We start from the raw sequence: 24099 nt of genomic DNA on the forward strand, positions 1-24099 counted from the left end.
GGCTACTTTTTTACCAACGAAAAGTGGGATTGACCGTCACATTATAACGCCCCCCACGGCTGGGAGGGCGAGCATGTTTGGCGCGACTCGAGCGCGAACCCGCAACCCTCAGATTACGAAGCGCACGCCTTAACGCGCTAGGCCATGCCAGGCCCACCTCATTACGTACCTGATTTTATCAAAATCAGCCGAACATTGTAATTAGATGCACAGATACCACAATAGCAAAATAATGTGCTACGTATAAAGCACCACGAAATATTGTACAATAGACAGAAAAAAACAACCAGTTTTCAATTTAATAGTTAGGTGGCATACTCTACAGAATATTAATCGTTTATATACAGAGAGAAACATCGACGTATGTTATTCTAATTGTTATCCATATTAAAACAATAGCAGGAATTAAGTATATAAAAAACATGTTAAAAACTATATTATGGAATACTAGCGGTTAAATTTGTAACTATTCCAACAGTACTTCTTTATAAACAGGATTTCTAGAATAATACAAAATAATTATAATACGTATGTCCATTTTCCTTAAGCCTAACATTAGTTACGTGTAAGCCTTCATCAAGTACGGCCTATATTTGATAAAGTGATAAATTCACACTGTAACATATGCACGTTTTTACTTTAGTTAGGGATAAACTTTTCCGTACTTAATTCTGTAATATCAGTAAATAAACTTATAATATTAATCTACGACCGACTGGGAAAATATAGATTTCTTTTCTCCTTTTTTATACTTGATAATTCTGAAAGTTACTGAATGTCAAAGTTTACGAGAAGAGACTAGCTTTAAATAGGCTCATACAAGACTATAACCTAAAATAAAGGCGACGTCAAACAAACATTAGTTACATAACTGGAAAATGTTCGCCTAAAACGGAAAACTTAAATATCCAGGCGTGTTCTAGTGGTAAGTGAGCACATATTATGAACATTACACTACACACTTCGTACTTTGAGATCATTTGAAGGTTAAATTGCACCATTCAGGCAGACAAGAGAAGTCCAAAAGTTGGTTAATTGCATTCTCTCTACTCTGTGTCGGGGCCCGACATGGCCTAGCGCGTTAAGGCGTGCGCTTCGTAATCTGAGGGTCGCGGGTTAGCGCCCGAGTCGCGCCAAACATGCTAGCCCTCCCAGCCGTGGGGGCATTATAATGTGACGGTCAATCCCACTATTCGTTGGTAAAAGAGTAGCCCAAGAGTTGGCGGTGGGTGGTGATGACTAGCTGCCTTCCCTCTAGTCTTACACTGCTAAATTAGGGACAGATAGCCCTCGAGTAGCTTTGTGCGAAATTCCAAAAACAAACAAACAAACTCTACTCTGTTTAGGCTTCGACTTTAATTTTTTGAAGGCTCAAAAAGTGGTTGCTAGATATTTTCACTAGTAGCGTCGAGATTACTACTAGCAATAACGTAATTAACCGTTACTCTATCATAATTAATTATTTCATATATTAAATGGTAATAAGTATTTATTTAGCCTACTTTATATATAAATATTCTGTGTCGTGTTTTATTTTGGAATAGCCATACGGAATTTAATTCAAATTAATAGTGTTGTTACTTTAAAATGTTTTATAAACATTCAAAGATGCTGTATTTAGGCGAAAAAGTTACATTTAGCCTACGAGCAACACCTGAATCAATAACATCTTCAGTACTCCACTGCTGATGGCTACTATATGCTGAAAAAAGTATTTTATTATTGAAAAGTTACAGTTTAAACTCCGAAAGCTAGCGGAACATTGGAAGCCAATAGATCTAACATATATATTTACCATGGTCAAATTAAAATTAATTTAGAAATAAATATCTGTAGTTTACGTAATTCCATTTTTATTATTACCACTGATAACAGAGATGCCAACCATTACGATTTGAGCGTAATCATTACGATTTTGGTGTATACATTACGACTATAAGCTCATACAGACAAATATTACGACTTGTTGCAACTCTCAAATTATTATACATTATATAGGCCTACGGCCCGGCATGGCCGTGCGCGTTAAGGCATGCGCTCGTAATCTGAGGGTCGCGGGTTCGCGCCCGAGTCGCGCCAAACATGCTCGCCCTCCCAGCCGTGGGGGCGTTATAATGTGTCGGTCAATCCCACTATTCGTTGATAAAAGAGTAGCCCAAGAGTTGGCGGTGGGTGGTGATGACAGATAGTTTGAGTGCGGTGCTTCTCCATACTCGGTACGTACGGGAATCCATGGCTACGTCATCAATGCTTGTCAGCCAATCAGCGCTCGCGTAGATGGCAATTACTCGTTTTCTAAGCGTCAAAGAAACCCCAATACGATCGTTCACAAGATGGATAAAAAAGAGGCCTCGTTCACCAGATTGTCTTGTTTCTGGCAAATCTAAAAGGACTAAAACTGTGAATCAAAAATTTAGGAAGGAGTACAGTGCAAAATATTCAGTCATTGCATCAAAAGTCAGTAATAGTCATGCGTTTTGTACAGTTTGTCACATCGATTTTTCTGTGGCGCATGGCGGGATAAACGATTGTTCCAGACGTACAAAATCGGCATTTCACCAACAAAAGGCTGAGGCGAAGACGAAAACGATGCAGATAACGACATTTATGAGTAAGAATTCAGAATATGAAACCATAAATGCAGAAGCACGCAATTCGTCATTGCTCATAATTTACCCCTAGCTGTAGCCGATCATGCAGGACATCTATTTAGAAAAATGTTCCCAGACTCTGATATAGCGAAACAATATGGCTGTGCTAGAACCAAAACTACAGCCATTGTACAAATGTTGGATTGTGAAGATGACAAAATGATTTCAAGCATACTTACCAGCAGTGTTTACAGTTTAGCCACAGGTGGATCCACAGACATGGATGACTCAAAACTGTATCCAGTGGTTGTACAATATCTTGACCCTTTGCTTGGAAAAATTGTTTGTTCTCTTTTGACAATGGTGGAATGGAAAGAAGCTTCAACGGAAGAGAATATTTTCAAGCTTTTGGACCACGAACTGACAAAGAGGAAAATTCTGTGGGAAAACTGTCTTAGTTTTTCTTCAGACAATGCCTCAGTTATGTCTGGTATAGGTAAAAGTGTGATGGGACACATCTCAAGACGACAGCCTAGCATTTACTTCATGGGCTGTGCCTGTAACGTCATGAATATTGCTACTCAGAAAGCTTCCAGAGAACTGCCCTGCCCAGTTTCTGATATATTGATAGATATATACTATTTTCTGGACAAACGTGCTAGCAGAAAACAACATTTCAAAGAGTTTCAAGGATTGTATGACAAAGAAACAAGAACAATTCTACAACTTGCTGACACAAGATGGCTATCATTCTGTGTGCCTCAACAGAATATTGGACATGTGGAAGCCATTGAAGAAGTATTTTCACTGTGAAAAGGAAAAAAAAAAACTAGATTCAAAAGGATCTAAACGTGCAGCTCAGTCAGGCAGCAAGACTTTAACAGTCAGGATATCCTCTCAGCCATACAGGGACACAGTCAAGATATCTTCTCAGCCACACAGGAACACAAGACAACCGTATCCAAAAGCAGACAGAAACATTTGATATAACTCAATATATATTTAGACAGTCTGACCTTGAACTAAAGAAGAGACAATCAATGAAAAAAGAGAAGAAAACTAAAACTAGCAAGGAAGTAACCAAGAAAAGTTATGCGCAGAGCAAGTTAGATAAGTTAATAATTTTCTTGGACAACAAAATGAACTTGTTATTTTGTCTTTTTCTTCAGTCTGCAGTTTCTCTATTTGAACAAGCCAATTTGATATTGCAAAGAGAAGAACCTTGCATACACATTATGCATAGAACTCTGATTACACAAGTTAAAAATATACTTGTCAGATACATCAAGCCAGAATATCTTGAAGGCAACATCATTAACTTGACTACAACAATGAATCCTTACACAAATCTGATGAGGCAGTTGCTATTGGAAATGCTGCCAAGGAATACATTGTTAAATATGAAAAGGACCTGGACCTGATCAGCTTCTACACCAATGTCAAGAAATACTATATTGCAGCTACAAATTACAAGATGAAACATTTCCCTCTAGATGATGAACTTCTGATTCACACAGAGGTTGCTGATCCAAAACTGAAAGTCAGCAAAGATTTATCTTCTTTACGCTTCTTCACAGACAGGTATCCTGTCCTTGTCAATACACATGAGCACGACACTATTGACAAGTTGGAAGGGCAACATTTGAACTATCAAATTGATACTTTCTCAGAAACTGTCCTTCAGTTGAATGTTGACAAGTTTTGAGTTCAGCTGTCTACAGTTAAGGATGGAAATGGCAACCAGAAGTATGACATTCTGTGTAGGGTTATGCTTGGAATTCTTACAATCTTCCATTCTAATGCTGACAGTGAAAGGATATTTAGTTTAGTGAGTAAAAACAAAAGCAAGTTCAGACCAAACGAGCTGTATTATAACACACAAGATGTGTATGCAGTTAAATAGACAATGTTGTTATAACTCTCAACCATCCAGAGACATTCTCATGAAAGCAACACTATTGCAAAACTATTGCAATAGGTGTCATAAACATGATATAAACTAGTCCTTACACAAAGGCTTTTTCTGCTTACTGTTTGTTCAATGTTGTTTTACCAGTTTGTTTGTTACTCTGAACTAAATAAAAGACATAATTTTAAAATATTTTTTTTAAATTTATTTATTAAATACACAAAACACAGTCATAAATGAGCAATCTATAGCAGTAATAAATAATAATAGTTATAATAATAATATAATAATAAACAGCTTAGAGACATTGGTCAGGCCTAGTAGCCGCAAATGATAAAGGGCTATGTCTGCAATCATTACATTCAGTCATTTGAAATAGTTGGTGTCTCTGTAATAAGCGACCACTGGAGAATAGTATTTCTTACCACCTGCCAGCACAATTGTATTGGTGCTAATCTATCCAGCTGACCCAGAGTGTTTGGTTTGATTCGTTTTAAATTCTTTGCAAAGCTACACGAAGGCTATTTGCGCTTGTCGTTCATAATTTAGGAGTGAAAGACTAGAAGGAAGGCAATTAATCATCACTATACACCGTCAGCTCTTGGACTATACTCTTTTACTGACGAATAGTAGGATTGATCGTAATATTACAACGCCCACACAACTGTAAGGGCAAGCAGCTTTGGTCAGACGGGCATTCGAACCAGCCACCCGTGGGTTGCAAGTCGAGCGTCCTAACCACCTGGCTGTGCCTGGCCTCTTGAAACTTAGCTAAGGTATGGCCTACAGTTCAAATGGGAATCGCAAACAGCCATGACATCAGCAAGTGAAACATTTTTGTTAATCACAATTGTAGCATTGTTTTATACATAAAATATTGCAGTGTAATTAATTGTAATTTGTGAATCATGGGTGTATTAACATTCCTAAGTAACTCAGTAAGAATCTGTAAATCTTTGTGAAATGTGTACTGGAAAATTTTAGTGTCTTCTAAGTTTTACTAGTAAAACTGTAAAACTAACCAGTAGTTTGCAAGTGCTAATTTCGAACTCTGCTGTCAATTAAAAATTTGGAACGGCTGTGGGAAGATGGCTCTTACATCATTTCGCGCGAAATTCCAAACAAACATGAATTTCAGTACCTTTGCGACTTTGTTCACAAACGATGTCACCGTGAACTCTATTAACTTTCTAAGTTGAGTTTGATTGATTGTTTGAAATTAAACACAAAGCTACACGATGGGTTATCTGTGCTTTGCTCACAACAGGTATCTAAACCAGTTTTCTAGCGATGTGAGTCCACAGACATACCGTTATGCCACTAAGAACTCTAAGTTGAGTTTGATAAGTCGACTTATTTGTATCATTCTCTTATGTTTTAAGGTTCACTTGCACAAAGTTAATACGGTCGTTAATTTAAAGTCAATTACTTCTTTGGTTTTGAGAGTGTTTAAACATTTAGTGATTTCATTTGTATACGATGTTAGAAAGAAAGGGAAAAGGACACAAATTTGGAGGTATTACGGAGAGACAGAAAAATCAAATACTAAGGAGAAACATCAGAAAGAAGTATAACTTTGGACTAACCTTTGGATCTAGATGGTTGTCATCTTTGTAGAAGTTCCAGTTTAGACTGTCGTTGCTGTAAGATATCACGTAAAATGTTACCCAGTGTTTTCGGTAGCCATCCCCTCTTCCTTTCGTGGTTATTCCAGTTATTGTAGTTGGAGGACCCAGGTCAACTTGAAGCCACTGGTTGACTAAAATAATTCATAACACGCTTTCTCTCATCATTAGCTTAAAATAACCAGATTTTGCATATCGTAGTGAAGGAAACAACAACTAATGATTATTTGACTTCACTGGATTTCACTCAAAGCTACACTAGGGTTATCTGCTAGCAGTCTTAATTTTGAAGTGACAAGCTAAAGAGAAGGCAACCAGTCATCATCACCCGCCGCCTACTCTCGTGAGACGAAAAGTAGGACTTCAATGTCACTTATAATTAATACATCCACGGCTCTAAAGTACGAAGTGTGGTTTGTTTTGAGCAGTAACTGGACAAAAACAGCGGAACCTCTTCTCCACGCTTCGGCACACTGACCACTGGGCCACGCTCGGTCCAGGTTATTTTAATTAAACTGCTGGCTATGCATCTTTACCAACATATGTAATAAGTTGGAGATTAGTACTAGAAGCAATAAATAATTTGTTAGTTGTCATTTACGACTAGTAAAATTTCCAATACATGATCTCATAAAAAAATGTTGGAACTTAAACCGTTTTACAGTGAAGACATCTTCAAGCATATTGTTGTGATTTTTTAAATACCAAACCTACCCTTCTGTAACTTTAATTTCTGTAATGTTTAATATTTACTTTACATTCTATGCATTTAGCCGTATTTTTTGAACGTTTTAAACCAACCCTTTGAATCAAGGTGTCTTGCTGGTGACCGCCAATTTTTAGATTATTTGTTTGTTATTACTAGACTGTTGACGCTCCCAGTGGCACAGTAGTATATCTGTGGACTCACACCGCTAGAAACCGGGTTTCGATACCCATGATGAGCAGAGCACAGATAGCTCATTGTTTGACTTTGTGCTTAATTCTAAACGAACAAACAAACAGATCATTGGCCATAGCAGTAAAACAAAGATAAAATAAAAAGCGATAATGAATTACAACTAAGTATAAGGTTCGGTGTTTCAGCGGTTACGTTCCTTTCAAGATTTAGACTATTAAAGATTACTTTAAAATATACCAAATGGAGTTTGAAAATATTTTCAACGTGTTGCTTGAACTGACTAGAATACATGAGCCAGGGCTATTTAACAATTGCATCTTAAACTTTAGAAATTTTGAAAGGTAACAAACAAAATTTGCTATCTGAAGGACATTCATCTGTAAACTACCATATATGGTAAGTAACTTTTCAGAAAATTTTTACAAGTAGAATAAGAAGTATATCGAAGAAAGGTTTTTAAGTTTACCGAAGGGTTGTCTCTATTCTTCATTGTGATTTACCATGGCAATACAGACAAATTTTAAAGACTTTCCCCTGGCTCGGCGTTAAGTCTGTGGAGTTATGATGTTAAAATCCCGGTTTCGATATTCATGATGGGTACAACACAGATAGCCCATTGTGTAGCTTTGTGCTTAAATACAAACAAGAGTTGTACAAGATTTTAACATTTCAATACTGAAAAGTAGCATTCTAGAGTAATTTACATATAGTGATATTAAAACCCAAATATCAAGTTACATCTCCTTTATAAGTTAAGTACCACTTGTCCTTAATATGCATACGTATCTATTTTCACACTGTATGTTTTTCTTACATAACTAGGCTTGTTGAGATAGCTGCATTTTATCACTAAATAATTATGTTTAATATGTAAGTAAAGACAAGTATAACTTAAAATGAATGTAAAACATCTTCCAGGCACACCAATTTCTAAGGAAATTTCTCTCAAGTTATGAGCTAGGAACTGTTTTATTCCCATAACTGTATTTACGTTTACCACACACACACACAAAAACACAACAAAAAAACAACCCTCCAGGTTATGTTTATCACGCATTTCATAACTGAAGCCTATTTGTTCGTCTAACAATCACATAATGTGTAAACAAACTAAGTCGATAATAACCCAAGTGGTAACGCAGAACTGTCAGGTAAATATATAATTACAGAACGTCTTCATTGCTCTGTGACTACTTAACCTATCAATATGATAAGATATAGGTTCTCTGAAGAACAATTATTTAATTAACAACCTATTACTTTTTGTAAAGCTTTTACACCCATATTACCGTTCTTTTTCTTGGGACACCAGGCTCCGGGGCTATAAATATGACCATCTTCTGGGGTGCACGTGAGTTGTTTGTGCCATGGACGGAACGAGGAAGCAGTCAGTTGTGCTTTCGGAGGACTACTGATGATTTTGTTACACTCTAAACACCAATGGAAGAGATAGAAACACATTATGAACGTATGGGAAGAGGACATGTTTAATAAGAGAATCGCAATGAAATTATATAACACAGTACGTAATATTCTGTGATAGATAAAGCGCACGTGAGACTAAGAACTATAGCCCACATTTCAAGCCACCATGTGTCAAAGCACGTGACGTTTTGCCTACTTTTTAAGTTTTCAAAATTGCATCATGTGCTCACAAAAAACTCCAACTACACTTTTTAAAAACATTTTGTAACCAGGTAACCTCCAGGAGACAAACATTACCCTTGAAACTGAAGTACAAGTGAGCCACAAGCTTGCATCTTCCATCTTAAACTGAAATTAGCCATTTTTTTCTCTGTGCGTGTGTGTGTTAGGTCTGAATATGGTCCAATTAGCGACTGATTTCATCAACACTGGGTTTTTGCATATCACCGATATTTCGTGGTTTGAAAACGCTGGATTAGAATTGGGTTAATTTTTATGCACTTGTTAGGCTTAGCTTATTTGTTCATCTAACAATCACATAATGTGTAAACAAACTAAGTCGATAATAAGCTAAGTGGTAAAGCAGAACTGTCAGGTAAATATATAATTACAGAACGTCTTCATTAATGTTTTGAAAAAATTCTACACACGTCTTAAACGTTTTTGTTCATCATGACTTCCAGTATTTAGACCTATTTTAATTCTCTTTACTTTAACCATTATTACACAAGTGTCACTCCAAAATGTGTGACACTTAATATAAGATTGGAACAGGAACAACACTTGTTAATGGCGCTTTAGAAACTCCTAATTTGTTTTTAATAACTGCAGGATTCTTTTCGTCTTCTTTCCTTTTTTATTGCTGTTAAACACAACACTTTTACTAAGTAACTACTTTTGTTAAATACAACCCAATAATTCACTATTTTTTCCCAACTAATCCATCAATTATTCTCGGTAGCTTCACAGTCTCAATAGTTGGTTCTTTTTTTTTAAATTTAGCGTGAAGCTACACGAGGGCTATCTGTGCTAGCTGTCCTTAATTTAGCAGCATATGACTAGAGGGAAAGCAGCTAGTCATTATCACCCACCGCCAACTCTTGGGCTACTCTTTTATCAACAAATAGTAAAATTGATCGTCACATTATAACGCTCCCACGGGTAAAAGGGCGAGCATGTTTGGTGCGACGGGGATGCGAACCCGCAACCCTCAGATTACGAGTCGCACACCTTAACCCACTTGGCCATGCCGGGCCAGCCGCGTAGGAGATGACGGGTTTTGCTGGTTATTTGTTTTCCCTCTGAACATCAGTTCTAACTTAGGGTTAACTGTGTTCGAACCTTTGGCCAGTTAGCCTAACTTACACATAAGTGTCATTCAGATTGAAAATTAATAAAAAAAAAAAACGGATAGAACTCTTAAATTACAATCGTTTTGTGCATGTGTGTTTTTCTTATAGCAAAGCCACAGCGGGCTATCTGATGAGTCCACCGAGTTGTTTTGTGTTCTCACATAATCAAAACATTTTTCCTAAAGTTGAGATTCCTAAAAAAAATGTTGATAGAAACAGTTTTCACTGTCTTTTTGCCAACCTAATGACGTAATACGAAGAAAGACCAAGACTGGTATTATACATGATGTTTCAAATAAATCTTCAATTTCAATATTAAAAATAAGGAAAATTGGTTGTTTTTATTGTTGTTAAGCACAAAAGTTACACCGTGGGTATTGTAACTTAATTTTTAGCGTTATAAGCACCCAGTTTTAACGCTTTGACGACTATGTACAAAACATTTAGTGAACAGTCTTAGGAAAAGGTTTAGGTGAAAAAATCATTATGCTTTTGTAATTTAAACGATAAACTCCGTTAATTATGCTATTGTTGTATGAGTTTGAATTCCAAAGGTGCAATTAAGAATGCATTAGGCCCGGCATGGCCAGGTGATTAAGGCACTCGACTCGTAATACGAGTATCGAGGGTTCGAATCCTTGTCACACCAAACATGCTAGCAATTGCAGCCGTGGGGGCTGTTATAAGTGATAGTAAATCCCACTATTCGTTGGTTACTGAGTAGCCCAAGAGGTGGCAGTAGGTGGTGATGACTAGCTTCCTTCCCTCTAGTTTTACAGTGCTAAATCAGGGACGGCTAGCGCAGATAGCCCTCGTGTAACTTTGCGCGAAATTCAAAAACATCCAAACAAGAATGCATTACATCTACCGGCAACAAGAAACTCTCCAGTTTACATCAGAAAATGCTCATCTCAAGAATTCTAACCGTGACAGTACTGCCATCTGTTGTATGAAAGGTCATAGTTATTACGAGATCATGGAAATAACTCGAAGAGAAAAATGTATTGACTTTATAAAAAAGAAACACAAAAACAAGATAAACTACTACATATAACTTAATAATACTGTGCCTACTTCTACGTTTTTTGCGTTATTTCATGAATCCAAGAACACTTTCTATCTTGGAAATTCCATCAAAAACAAAATAATGTTATACTTTTATGAAATTAAAAGTCTGTAAGTATATTACACTGAGTAAGAAACTGTTCTTAAATAAGTATATTTGTTTTCCGTTACGCAGGAAGATTAATAATTACAATTTTATTTTGTATCGTAACATGATTGCGACACATACCTTGACAGCCTACAACTTCAAGGCGCATGCTTGGATGGCCATGCCATTCCAAGACGTGAATGCGTACAAACCGCGCAATTACTGGGTCTCGAAAATAGCTTTGTTTTATGGAATGAGAATCCACATTTCCAGCAAATACCTGTGTATCACATAAAAACATTGTTTATATAAAAAAAGAGAAGTTCAAAAGATCAATAACATTTAATCCCAAAATACTTCAAAAACTAGTATTTACAGTGCGCCACATTTTTAATAAATTACACTTCGACCTCTGTTTGATATTTATAGATATCTAAACTATATATTTTTATTAATGCACACACTTCCCTAATCTATATACTTTTTTATATTATGAAACTTGCTTCTACGTATTTTATTTAATATTTCTTAGTGGAAACAAGCTACTTAGTTTTATTTTATTTTTGCAACAAACAACTGAACAAGTCTTCCCATGTTAAGTGTAGACGTTGCAAATGTGTATATTCTGTTTTGCAACAATAAAGCAGTGTTTTACTATGCAAGAAGGCTTGCTCTTTTAAAATCTTCAGTTTTAAGACATTTAATAGATGAAACACAAATATTTATGTTTAAGCGTTTCTTTCACAAACATTTTCACTCGAAACTACCTGTCTGGATCCATATGTGTCCTGACAGAATGACCAATGGAAGGCATCCATGCTGTGAGATACCAAATATGACTTCACCCATTCTTTTCCGTCAGCGCGTCCTTGAGTCATCAAACTGGTAATCTGTAACGTAATACGTCACAGAAGGAAAATTTATATTGATAAATATTGATCTTGTTTTAAAAGTTCATCATCACTGACGTAATGAAATTAGGATATTCCACACATACAAAATATTTTAGTATATTCCCAACATGAAATTTGTGGTGTAATTCGCAGAGAGCGCGTCACAAGGTATCGCTGATTTATTTAGGCCTAATTGAAAATAATGTGCTTGAACACATAAATTTAATATCCACTCATTCTTTGGTGTAAGCTTTCAGTTTCAGTAATTCACAGATTAAGAGTTACAGAGTCCAGTTGCAGAAAAAGACAATAAGAGTATTAAAAATATAATTTGAGGGGCTGTAAAAGTATTCGAGGAATATTGTAATACGTGGAGGGATAACAACGTTGGAAACATCGGTAGCAATCTATACAACTATTTTGTTGAACTTAGGTGCGTTCGTTATGCGTTTATTTTAATTTATAAGGGCGTGAAACTATAAACCTTTTTGAGACCTTATTTTCAGTGATAAGGTTAATGTATTAGTGTAGTCCAATCTTTGATTAATTATTTATATTTTATACAAATACTATAATCATCTAGATAATGGAATTATCTCTTTCGCAGTTACGTAATCGGTAGTGACATGTATAAACGAATAGGCCTACGAGTAAGAGTTGATATTGCATTTATTTGGGACACTGAAACATTATCTAATTAGAATAATAATAATACGAATAAATTTTATTAAGTTGCTACCGATTCTTAAAATGAGACTAAAACCTTCAGTGAAATGTTTAAAATTTTAATATTTATATGTAGATTCAGGAATATGTGCTAAATTTACTTGTGACACCACTGATTAAAAAAAAATTCATACAAAAAAAGAAAACTGAAGAGGAAATAGAATAAAATAATTATTAACTTGTGAGTTTGGGCAATAGATCATGTTGCCCACATAACCAGTCAGAAATTGTTTGATGTTAGTATAAAACAACATAATTAAACATATATGTGGTGAAACTTAAAATATTATAAATGTTTGGTCAGATCAATATTTGTTTCAGGACGATGACATTAAAATGTTACACACTTTAAGAAATGAAAATACATTTAGACAAACTAATAAATATATTTCTCAGGACAACTAAATTACATAATTAGTCAGTTTAAAAATTTAAATAATTTTAGACAGTCATATTCACCTTAACTTATGAAAATAAAATGCTTTTAGACAAATTAATATTTATTTATTCAACTATAAATATAAAGCTAAATTGCATTTCTTAATAAATTGTATTTTAAGTCCTAACCTTCGTTGGAACCCCTAGATCAACCTGTAGCCATTCTAGAGGTCTCTTGTTGCCAGCACACCAAGCGTTACCAGTGGGTTGGAAAATTCGGGCATACCGCATGGAACAAGAAGGGGCTTCCTTTGATGATTTAGTAGAGCTGGCACTTATTTGCCAATCTTCGACAGCTCCTGACATTAGCCCCATGGGCTCAGCGCATTCTCATCATTATAATGTCAATGAAGAATTAACAATTAAAAACTTACAAACTATATTTTACCATCGTATATTGAATTATACATATTCAGAGGATAAAAAACTGTTTGCGAAACAATCATTTGAAGAAGGATTGAGGTATTGTTTGTTATTAAACACAAAGCTATTCGATTGGCTATCTGTACTGACTAAGGTATAGACAATAAAATAATTCAATGAACATGTAAGTATAAATAATTAGAGCATATAGTAAAATATTTTGGTTCAGTTTATGTTTTCTGCTTCAAAAATGTTCAGAATTCATTTTGTTTTTCAACATTTTTTTTAGGTGTACAAGGATTAGTAAAATTGCCTTATTTTGCGGTCATTTTCTTTTTGTTTGCCGACTCAAATAGTTTTCTTCATTATTATTTTTTAAATCAACTGAATACAGTTTCTTTACCACAAATTTATTTGTGTTTAAGAATAACTAATAAGCTTTAATTGGGCTTGGAGATGAACTGCATAAGTACTGTGATCACTTTAAATGGTATTTCATTTGATTATCCTGTAAACCAAGCCTTGCTGTATATAATACTTCATATACTGGAATTCATGGGCAATATTCTTCAAGGTCCTGTGAGTGATACGAACTTGTTTAATTACAAGTTTCAGCTTAATGTTGAGTGGAATCTTCATACGCATATGAGGAGATAAAATTATGGAGAGTGCATTGAAGGCATTATAATTTCGAGAAGTATTTTTTCTTCAAAGAAAAATATGGTTTATACTGCTTCGACGAAAACAAAGTACAGTTACCTCAAAGTAATTACAACAAAATATTAATTCAACCAAAAGTACTAAGGAAAAGAATAGCTTCACCTTTCATTTTGCTCGAATGGGTCACAACTTCTTCCTCATATTTATGCGTCTGCACTTGCATTAATGTTATTAGTTCTAATAATTTGACGAAGGGAGGTAAGGGAAATACGTTACAATATATCAACCACTCTATTCCTGCTATATCCAATACCGACTAGACCTTTCATCCAGTATCAGGGACAATTATTTCGGTTGGAATACGACATATATCGTAATTGTCTATGTGCTAGTTATATCATTAGCTGCATCAAAAAATAGATGTTGTGGTGCGAAGTAGACTAAATAAGTGAAATACAATTATTATTAATTTATTTAAGTAACTTACAAGTCAGAAAGGCTTAGCCTGGCCTGGTGGTTATGACGCTCGACTTAATATCTATGGATCATAAGTTCGAATCGCGTTACTGAACATGTTTCCTCTTTCAGCTGTGGAGGTGTTTAGTGTGCAAATCAATCTCACATTTCGTTGATAAAAGATTAGCCTAAAAGCCTACGGTGGGTGATGTTGAACAGCTGCCTTTCTTCCAGCCTATCGTTTCAAAATAGGGACAGCTAACACAGATAGCCTTCAAGTAGCTTTGCACAAAATTCAGAAATAAAACAACAGCAAAAATCAGAATTACAGTAAGGTCTGATAACACAATATTGATTATTTTTGAAACACCAATTATATTTTTAAACTAATCATTTGTTATCAATTTAACTATTACTCAAATGAATTGACGAACTAACATGTTATTCTTTTTCCCGGAGAAGAGAAACAACCACACTGTTAATACTGAGAAAATTACAGAAGCAATTATAAGACCTTGTGATTAAAACCAAATAAGCATATGCTAAAATGTGTCAACCGCAGAACATCCAGCACCGATGAGGCCTTTCGCCCAATATCAGGGCACATCAGGCGGGCTAGAAAATACGACAGACATAGTAACGGTCTTGGGGCTATTTACATCATTAAGAACAAATGTTGTGGTGCGAACTAAGTTAAGTATGTTGAAGTGGTTGACGTCTGAGACAGAATGGTCACAAACTGCTTGTGCCACATCATAGCTCGCCTTCCTTATCATCACTCCTAAATGTTTGGCGTGATCGTAAAAAATTATAGTTATTTTGATTACGGTATTGACAAGCTTTGTATATAATTTAGTTCATTTCTATTGGCACCTTGCGAGTTGTGGTGTTATCTCTTACAGTTACATACACATTTTCTTCTCTCCTAACCCCAGAGTCGCCTACGCGACTCTTGTCCCAGTGAAATATAATCATTCTAATGCCTTAGGCTTCTTTTTATCATAAGAGTCAGTAAAAGATATGACCGCGCCTTCGTGGTCGGCCTATATATATATCTATATATATATATAACCGCAAGATAAATAACAGCTATCAAAATCGTGATGTTCTACTCCTTGGAAAAATAAGCCCATCAAAATAACCAGTTGTTTTTTGCTTGCTTAAAGCGATTTGTTTTCTACTTTGATGTATCAGCCCTTAATAATCTCAGAGTTTTCGATGTTTAAGTATCGGTATTGAAAACCACTGTCTGAAAGTCTGTGTATAAATATGCATTTGTTTGATGTATGTTTGTGAACCAAGCATTTCACAGTATTCGTGTGTACATAGCGCTTATTTGGTTATTTTAATCTTTTACAAGACGAAGTTTTTCGTGTATTTCTTTTACATTTTGTCGGTCACAATTTTTGTTTCTAAATCTTCGTGCCCCGAAAACATTTTAATGAGTTAGTTATACGCTAACTGCAACTGATTATTGTACCAGTAACCAGATAAAATATTTAGCGTGGTAGTTTTCCTGGTTCGATTTTTCTATGACGTTTGAAGAGTTCTGATGTGAAGATTGCTCATGTATTTTTTTGCGCAGTTCTCTTGTAAATTATATATTTTATTTTCCCAGAGATACTAAGAGAATGTGTGTGTGTATTTTCTTACAGCAAAGCCACATCGTGCTGTCTGCTGTGTCCATCGAGAGGAATCGAACCCCTGATATTAGTCGCTACGCTGTAGCTAATCCTAGAACTCACAGTAGGGGGCCGGACATGATGTCGTAATTAGTGGGTTCTGACCGTGCATCCAAGGGTTCATGGCTCGCCAGCTGTTGTTGCAAAAACGAGCTCCGTTCTTTGGGTGCGTTATAAGAGTAACAGTGAACCTTCACTATTCGGTTAGACAAGATTAACTCAATGGTTTACGTGGGCGCTGTTGACTAGCTGTCAACAGCTGTCTATCTAGTCTATCAGTTAAAGATTATGATTGGCCTTGAATAAATAAATCTCGCGTAACTTTGCGTTAAAACTCGAAACACACAAACAGACTCAATATAGGCAATCCAAAGCATTCTTTGTAATATGCTTTGAAACCCAACATTCTAAATACTTGTTGAGTGTCACCTTTAAGCAACTAAGATTTAGTTTTCATTTGATATACAAAGATTAAATTCCTACCTTTCTTTTACTTATTTATCAAACGTTACCATTTTAGAAAATTATATTGAACGTTTAGTTTCTAGTTTCTGTGGGGACTGTGTGACTGACTGAAATAATATGACCAAAACTGACACTTCCAGATTATTAATTTTTCTGAATTATGGTTTCAAATTGTGAGGCTGATTTCATTTAAACAGGTTTGGTAGAGCAATTATTAATGAGAAAATAACATATAAAAAATTATCTACATAAAATGTTTTATTATTTTTTTATGTCATACACATTCTGGAATTGTTAAAATTCTCCATTTTAGAGGGGTGGGCGTGGCCCATTTATTAGCTTGTCTGGTCTGGGGATTGGAAAATTTACGGTTCTCGTCCTGTTAGAGGTCGTAGATGTATTATGGTGAAATCTTACTATTCGGTTACATACGCGTAGTTCAAGATTGGTGGTTAGTGTTGTTACGTAGCTGCCTTTACGTTTATATATATTATGCTTTATGTGTAACTTACGTTAAAATTCTAAAACAAACAAGCCTTATTTTAGCGATCACGACGTTTCTTCGAAGTTTTACGTTAGGCTTGAGAAGGCTGAACAGTTTACGGAACCGTTTCGAATGGAAACTTAAAGAAACAGCTAAATAATAATAAAAAAGAATAGATGATATTTGTCATGAAATAGGATCATGCATGACTGTTATAATAATATTTGAGTCAAGTACTTTCTGGCTTTAGTTATTTTACAACAAAACCAAATAACAGTGCGAGCTTAAGCCAAGAATCTCCGAGTGACAAAGTTGAAGAAGATTACATGTAAAACACTCGTTTAATACGCTTGATTTCATACAAGAAAGGTCGGTTTCTCTCATTTCCAAACAAGCATAAAAATGTGCTACTCCTTCTAAACTTTCTTTGTTAATAGTATTACTCGCATATACTGACAAGTAGACTTCACGTTTAATCTCGGCATTAAGAGATAGCACGTAATTTTGTTTAGACTTTGTTTGTTTTAGTGCAAAGCTACATTGAAGCATCTGTTGTTTTCGTCAGAGGGAATCGAACTCAAGATTTTAGCGTCATAAGTGCCTAAACGTCCGTTGATCCACCGGTGAACAATTGTTAAAGTATTGGTAATGTTTATTTTATATTTTGCTTTAATATTTGTTTTGAATACCCTGAATTGTTTTAGTCTTTATTAGTTTGCTAACAATATTTAAAATACTGATTTGCAAAGATTTGTAACAAATTACGTTGAAATGTTTACAATTTCAATAGACTGCTGTGTTTAAATTAAGTACGTTTTAAACAGTGAGAAAGCGTGCATAAACAAATAACAAGAATGAACATTCAAACCATATATGAAACCATATTTATATTATCAATAGACTACTGTTAAGTACGTTTTAAACAGTGAGAAAGCGTGCATAAACAAATAACAAGAATAAACATTCAAACCATATACAGGTAATAACGACTTCATAAAATCAAAGACTAAAACATATGGATCGATTAACCGTTTATTCATAGATAGATAATTGTTTGCTTACCTTTACAGAAGAATTTGGATACCAGAGACATGAAGAATATAATGAAAAACTGGATACAAAGAGATCCTAAATCCATTTCACCGCTCTCTTCACAGAAGTTGAAAAAAACTCAGTATTACCAGTAAGACGTGTATGTATTCTAAATATATTTGTGTGTACGTGTGTGTATATATACATATAAGGTAGGCATAAAACATTATCTAAAAATTAAGATATTTACATCAAAAAAGAAGGACTGCGTTACAAACTTACGATGAAATTTAACATATTTATAATACAAAACAAGGTAACCAAAGCACTGGCTATAATGTGAGGGTGTAAGATGCATCGTGTTTTTGGAGTTGGGAGGTATCTATAGAAGTAAAGCCCACATAGTGGTGGGGATACACCGTCTGCCACTCTTAACTTCCACTCACAAAGCCTTGCATGTGAATAATAAACAATAATAGAATAAAATAATATAAACAGGATAAAAGAGCGCGTCCACAACGTACCACATCCATAAAGCTCTTCACTGCCTGCAAACAGTTGTGGGAAGATGGGTTCTCTCAGAAGAAAAGTGACAAAATACAAAAACATCTTGTCGTTGGGGTTGGTGAGTAACGAAATCTTATTTTTTGAAGTTGGCATTCCAGCCCTCTTATGGTAGTAAAAGTTCAAATGAATAAGGTAACATTAGTGATCCAGCAGAATTATACTAGAATAAAATTTCCTACAGAATTTTCTAAACTGGTATGACACCCATCATCCACCTATAAAATCTACTTATATTAAAGTAATCTTCCGCTCTTTGTAAGAGTTGTGTATCCACGCATGTTAATGATGCTATATATATTTTCATACAAAGGACAAGCAAATTTTGCCTGTGGTACCTTTTGAACACAAACTAGAAACTTGGCTTTGATACCCGTGGTAGGCAGAGCACAGATAGCCCAGTGTGTAGTTTTGTGCTTAATTAAAAAAACCCAGCAAACAAACAAGTTATCCACGCATAGTCGCCCCTAATTTGTATCTAATAAACTAAGAGTAAGGAAAGCTAGTCAACAGCGTCCTCCGTTAGCAATTGTTCTATTTTTATTTATCTATTTTTACAAAGCATACACAGCTCTAAAGGGGCTGAGAACATTTTTGTGGAAATGTACCCCGCACCTTAAAGTTAGACTTTGAGCTGTAGCCACTCGCTCACTCCCAGCTTCATACATGTTACTATATGTAGAAATAGGTTTGTCAAAGTAACCAGTCGCTTCATGACAGTCTCCTTTCAATCAGTTGGAGACTTTGCCTCTTCAATACATAACTAGCATCTAAAGCTGCAAATTGCACTGTATGGTCGTAAACGAATTGTGTAGTTAGGAAGATGGTTAATTATATTAAATATTAGATTGTCCAGAAATAAATGTTTTTGAACTGCGAAGTTTAGAAAAGTATAAACCAGTGTTTTTAAACATACTTTAATCAAAGTAAGCGCCATTTGCTTCAACACACTTCTGCCAACGTGTAACAATGCTGTTTATGCCCCTTCTGTAGAAATCAGAGTTTCTATGGTCAATGAGCTCCCTGAAAGCTTCTTCTACAGCTGTCTAGTTTTGAAAGCGCTTGAAAAAATGAAAATGTGTAGGGGGGGGGGGTCTGAGGAATAAGGTAGGTGAAGCAGAACCTCAATTCCAAATTCGTTTAATTTTTGGGGCGTCATCATTGACAGGTCTCATAACCCCGATTTTGTTGATCTTCAGTCAGCTCATGCAGAACCCAGTTATTCAACTTTTTCGTCTTTTTAATCGCACTCACGTGGTTGGAAATGCTTGATTTGTTTGTGCCTGGCTTTTCTATAAGCTCACGTACTGTTGTGCAAGGGTCTGTGTCAACTGCTTCCCTTAATGTGTTTGCATCTGAGGATGGCTTCGTTCCACAACATTCGTGGTCTTCAAGACTTTCATCTCTATGTCAAAACCTTTGAAACCAACGCTGAACTGTACGTTTGGTAACAGATATATGACCGAATGTCTGTTTGATGTTCTGTGTAGTTTCGGTAGCTTTATGTCCAAGTTTGAAATCGTAGAGGAAAATCAGACGAAAGTCCTTCTTGTCCATGCTGCCTTGGGGGTTGCGAAACTTACTCTGAGTAGAGTTGAAACAGCAGACAATTAAGACACCTTGTAAGCGACAAATTTTGGATTAAACCAACCAACCGACGATAACTTATATTTAGCTTGTAAATGTCATCGTGAGAATTCCGACATTTATTTCTGGATAACCTAATATTTTTCAACAACCATCGAGACAAACAAGTTTGTGTCTGCAAATTCCATTATTTGATTTAAAGGATTTTTTTTTCTTTTTATGAAAACAAAAGAAGAAATATTTAAAGCACAAGGAGCAAAATCAACATATTTGATTATGAACAGACTATATGACATGAATAATATGAGGCCTGGCATGGCTTAGCGCGTTAAGGCGTGCGCTTCGTAATCTGAGGGTCGCGTGTTCGCGCCAAACATGCTCGCCCTCCCAGCCGTGGGGACGTTATAATGTGACGGTCAATCCCACTTTTCGTTAGTAAAAGAGTAGCCCAAGAGTTGGCGGTGGGTGGTGAGGACTAGCTGTCTTCCCTCTAGTCTTACACTGCTAAATTAGGGACGGCTAGCACAGATAGCCCTCGAGTAGCTTTGTGCGAAATTCCAAAACAAATAAACAAACAAACAAAATGAATAATATGATTAAAACTTATTACAATGATGTTAAGGATTAGAAAGAAATTGTCTACATAGTACTGATGCCTTATAAATGGGTAAGGAACTGTAGACAGTGTATTGAGGTGGTGAAAAACATGAGACTGTACTATAGTATGAGAACCAAATAAGTGATTGTATCTGAAGGCTTGAAATGTGTAGATGAAAATCACACGACACTTTATGAAGGACTGGACATAAGAGTTCAGAAATAAGACTATGCATGTTTGTGTATGCTTTTTTTTTTTGCTCTGTACAAAGCTGCACAAAGAGCTATCTGCGCTCTGTCCATCACAGGTATTGAAACTCGGTTTCTAGGATTGTAAGTCCGCAGGTAAACCACTGTGTATATATGTGTGTAGACAGTTGTATTGCCATAGGTTGACATATAATAGTCGACTGTAGAGGAAGATTTCGTCGATTATTAATAAGTGTTCATGGATAAAAACGGCCTGCGTACGTTTGGCCTATTCCAAAAGATGATGGTTATAAAATATAAGCGCACCTTACTTATGTTACATGTGAGTTTGGTTTTCATTTTGCGCAAAGTTCCATAAGAGCTATCCGCGCTAGCCGTTCCTAATTTAGTAGTGGAAGCCAACTCTCAGGCGACTTTTTACTAACAAATAGTAGGACTGATCATCACTTATAACGCCCCAAAAATTGAAAGGGCGACCGTGTTTGCAACCTGTACAGTGAAACTTGAACATCCTAAACACCAAGAAAATGAAAGATGCATTTTAACAGTTGGTTTGAATTTCACGCAAAACTACACGAGGGCTTTCTGCACTAGCCGTCCCTAATGTAGCAACGAAGGACTAAAGGGAAGGTAGCTAATTATCACCACCCACCGCCAAATCTTGGGCTACTCTTTTATCAATAAATAATGAAATTGGCCGTCACTTTATAAAGTATCCACGGCTGAAAGGGCGAGTATGATTAGTGAGATGGGAATTTGAACCCGCGACCTTGAGATTGCGAGTCGAGCGCCCTAACCTTCACTTAGATCAGTAGCAATACATCTTCAGTGATGCACTATATTAAGTTTCTTTCATAGTTCAAAGGTTGTTTTAATAGCGCAGAGTCACACAATATCTTATGTATATATGTATATATTTCTGTCCACCGGGAAATTTAAACCCGAATTTTAACATTGTAAATTCGTTAATTTACCTCTGACCCACTAGAGGGCATTTCTTAGGTTATAAGCTGTGTGGTTCGGCACATTTGTTTTCAAAAATTTGATGACAAAGGACAAGTACACATTTTGCTATAACAATTAAGAAGTGAATCCAATTCATGGTGGACCTGGCATGGCCTAGTGCGTTAAGGCGTGCACTTCGTAATCTGAGGGTCGCGCGTTCGCGCCCGAGTCGCGCCAAACATGCTCGCCGTCCCAGCCGTGGGGGGAGTTATAATGTGACGGTCAATCCCACTATTCGTTGGTAAAAGAGAAGCCCAAGAGTTGGCAGTGGGTGGTGATGACTAGCTACCTTCCCTCTAGTCTTACACTGCTAAATTAGGGACGGCTAGCACAGATAACCCTCAAGTAGCTTTGTGCGAAATTCCAAAAACCAAAACCAAACCAATTCATGGTATCTCCAATTTTGAGTTAAAATTTATTTTCAATTAAGTATGCATTGCAACAAAAAGTAGATAATAATTAATGGTGGCGTCGTCTTTGTTATTTTGAATTTGTGTTACAACTGTTTTGTTTGTTTCGAATTTCGCACAAAGCTACTCGAGGGCTATCTGTGCTAGCCGTCCCTAATTTAGCAGTGTAAGACTAGAGGGAAGGCAGCTAGTCATCACCACCCACCGCCAACTCTTGAGCTACTCTTTTACCAACGAACAGTGGGATTGACCGTCACATTATAACGCCCCCACGGCTGATAGGGCGAGCATGTTTGGCGCGACGGGGATGCGAACCCGCGACTATCAGATTACGAGTCGCACTCCTTAATACGCTTGGCCATGCCGGGCCATGTTATAACTGCTTGTTTGTAATTGCTGTTATAACATGCAAGTTATTTGTACCACTTTAGGGGTCGTTATGCTAAACTGTTTGTCTTATGTAATTAAACACAAGGCTATACAAGGGGTATCTATGCTCTGCCCACCACGGGTATTGAAACCCGGTTTCTAGCATTGTAAGTCTACAGACATACCGCTATGTCACTGGGGAGGAGCTTATTACAATTAAAAGAAAGTTGTTTTGATGTTTGTTTGTCCTTGTCAAGCTATAACATTTTTTCTAGTGACACATCCTGAAGAGGTTCTTTAGCGGAATGGGACATGGCAGTACAGAGGAAATGATAGTTTATACAGAAGCGCTGACGTTTTCGTAATAGAATACTTGGTTAGTTGTTCTGTATTTATTTCTTTAGGGTCACGATCTTAGCACAGTTAAGACAATTGTGTCATAGACCTCATCGTAGCTTCGCCCATCAGAACTGTGTAGGATTTCAGCGTGATTAACACCAAGAGGGAACCTGTACCTTAACCAAGGGCAAGTGTGTACAAGCTATTTATGGGCCACATTTTACTTTTGACCCTGCACAATTTGCTGATTCTAGTCCCGCAGAAAATTTTCATCTCATTTGTCACAATACAACATAGTCTTGTTCATCAAAGTGGTGCGCACATCTGGCAGGTAGCAGAAATGCTGTTTTATGAAGATAAACCTCTCCGCAGCGCAAAGCCTCTGACATCAAAGAGCGATAAATATATGAACAGTTCATTTTATGTGCGAGTGAACTAGGTTTTTTTTTTTCCGAACCAATACAAAGATAGTGGAGGCCTGGTTATTCAAATACATTTAAATATCGTAGTCGTTTTGTATGACCTCAGGTGACCTTTAGTGTGAGTTTGGACGGCGAGGAAGCGTGTCAAGATCAATTGCTTCAATTTGAAAAAGTACTTTCACTAAAGTTTCTTTTGACACGAAATTACTTTCTTCTCACCAAGCTGAAGAATACAGATGGCTCTGTAACTCAAGTTTCATCAATTAACGTGCGACTATGGCCATCAAGTTTTTCAATAAATCAAAAACAAGATGGTGTAAAGCACTAGATGAGACACTGAGGCTACAGAGAGCGCCAGTTACCCATCCTTGGTTAAAAAGCAATTAGATTTTAAAAAATAACAAACAGTTGTAGCCCAACTTAGAAGAAATTCAATTAAAA

The 24099-nt window shown here is 36.1% G+C and overlaps 1 protein-coding gene across 3 annotated transcripts in view; it reads right to left on the reverse strand.

Annotated features, from left to right (window-relative positions):
* Window positions 1-24099, reverse strand: part of LOC143242207 (lactadherin-like) — a 41502-nt gene that overhangs the window by 9981 nt on the left and 7422 nt on the right. For 2 of the 3 annotated variants that reach the window (XM_076485588.1, XM_076485578.1), the window contains exons 2-7: window positions 18186-18272; window positions 13143-13342; window positions 11724-11846; window positions 11098-11236; window positions 8316-8456; window positions 6087-6259 (exon numbers count right to left, since the gene is read on the reverse strand). In XM_076485588.1, the coding sequence (XP_076341703.1) occupies window positions 6087-6259; window positions 8316-8456; window positions 11098-11236; window positions 11724-11846; window positions 13143-13342; window positions 18186-18261 (852 nt within the window). In that variant the 5' untranslated portion in view covers window positions 18262-18272. The remainder of the gene's footprint in view (window positions 1-6086; window positions 6260-8315; window positions 8457-11097; window positions 11237-11723; window positions 11847-13142; window positions 13343-18185; window positions 18273-24099) is intronic. The other variant, XM_076485583.1, reaches the window with a different exon arrangement.

Source organism: Tachypleus tridentatus, chromosome 2 (assembly GCF_004210375.1).
Source record: "Tachypleus tridentatus isolate NWPU-2018 chromosome 2, ASM421037v1, whole genome shotgun sequence".
Lineage (NCBI taxonomy): Eukaryota > Metazoa > Arthropoda > Merostomata > Xiphosura > Limulidae > Tachypleus > Tachypleus tridentatus.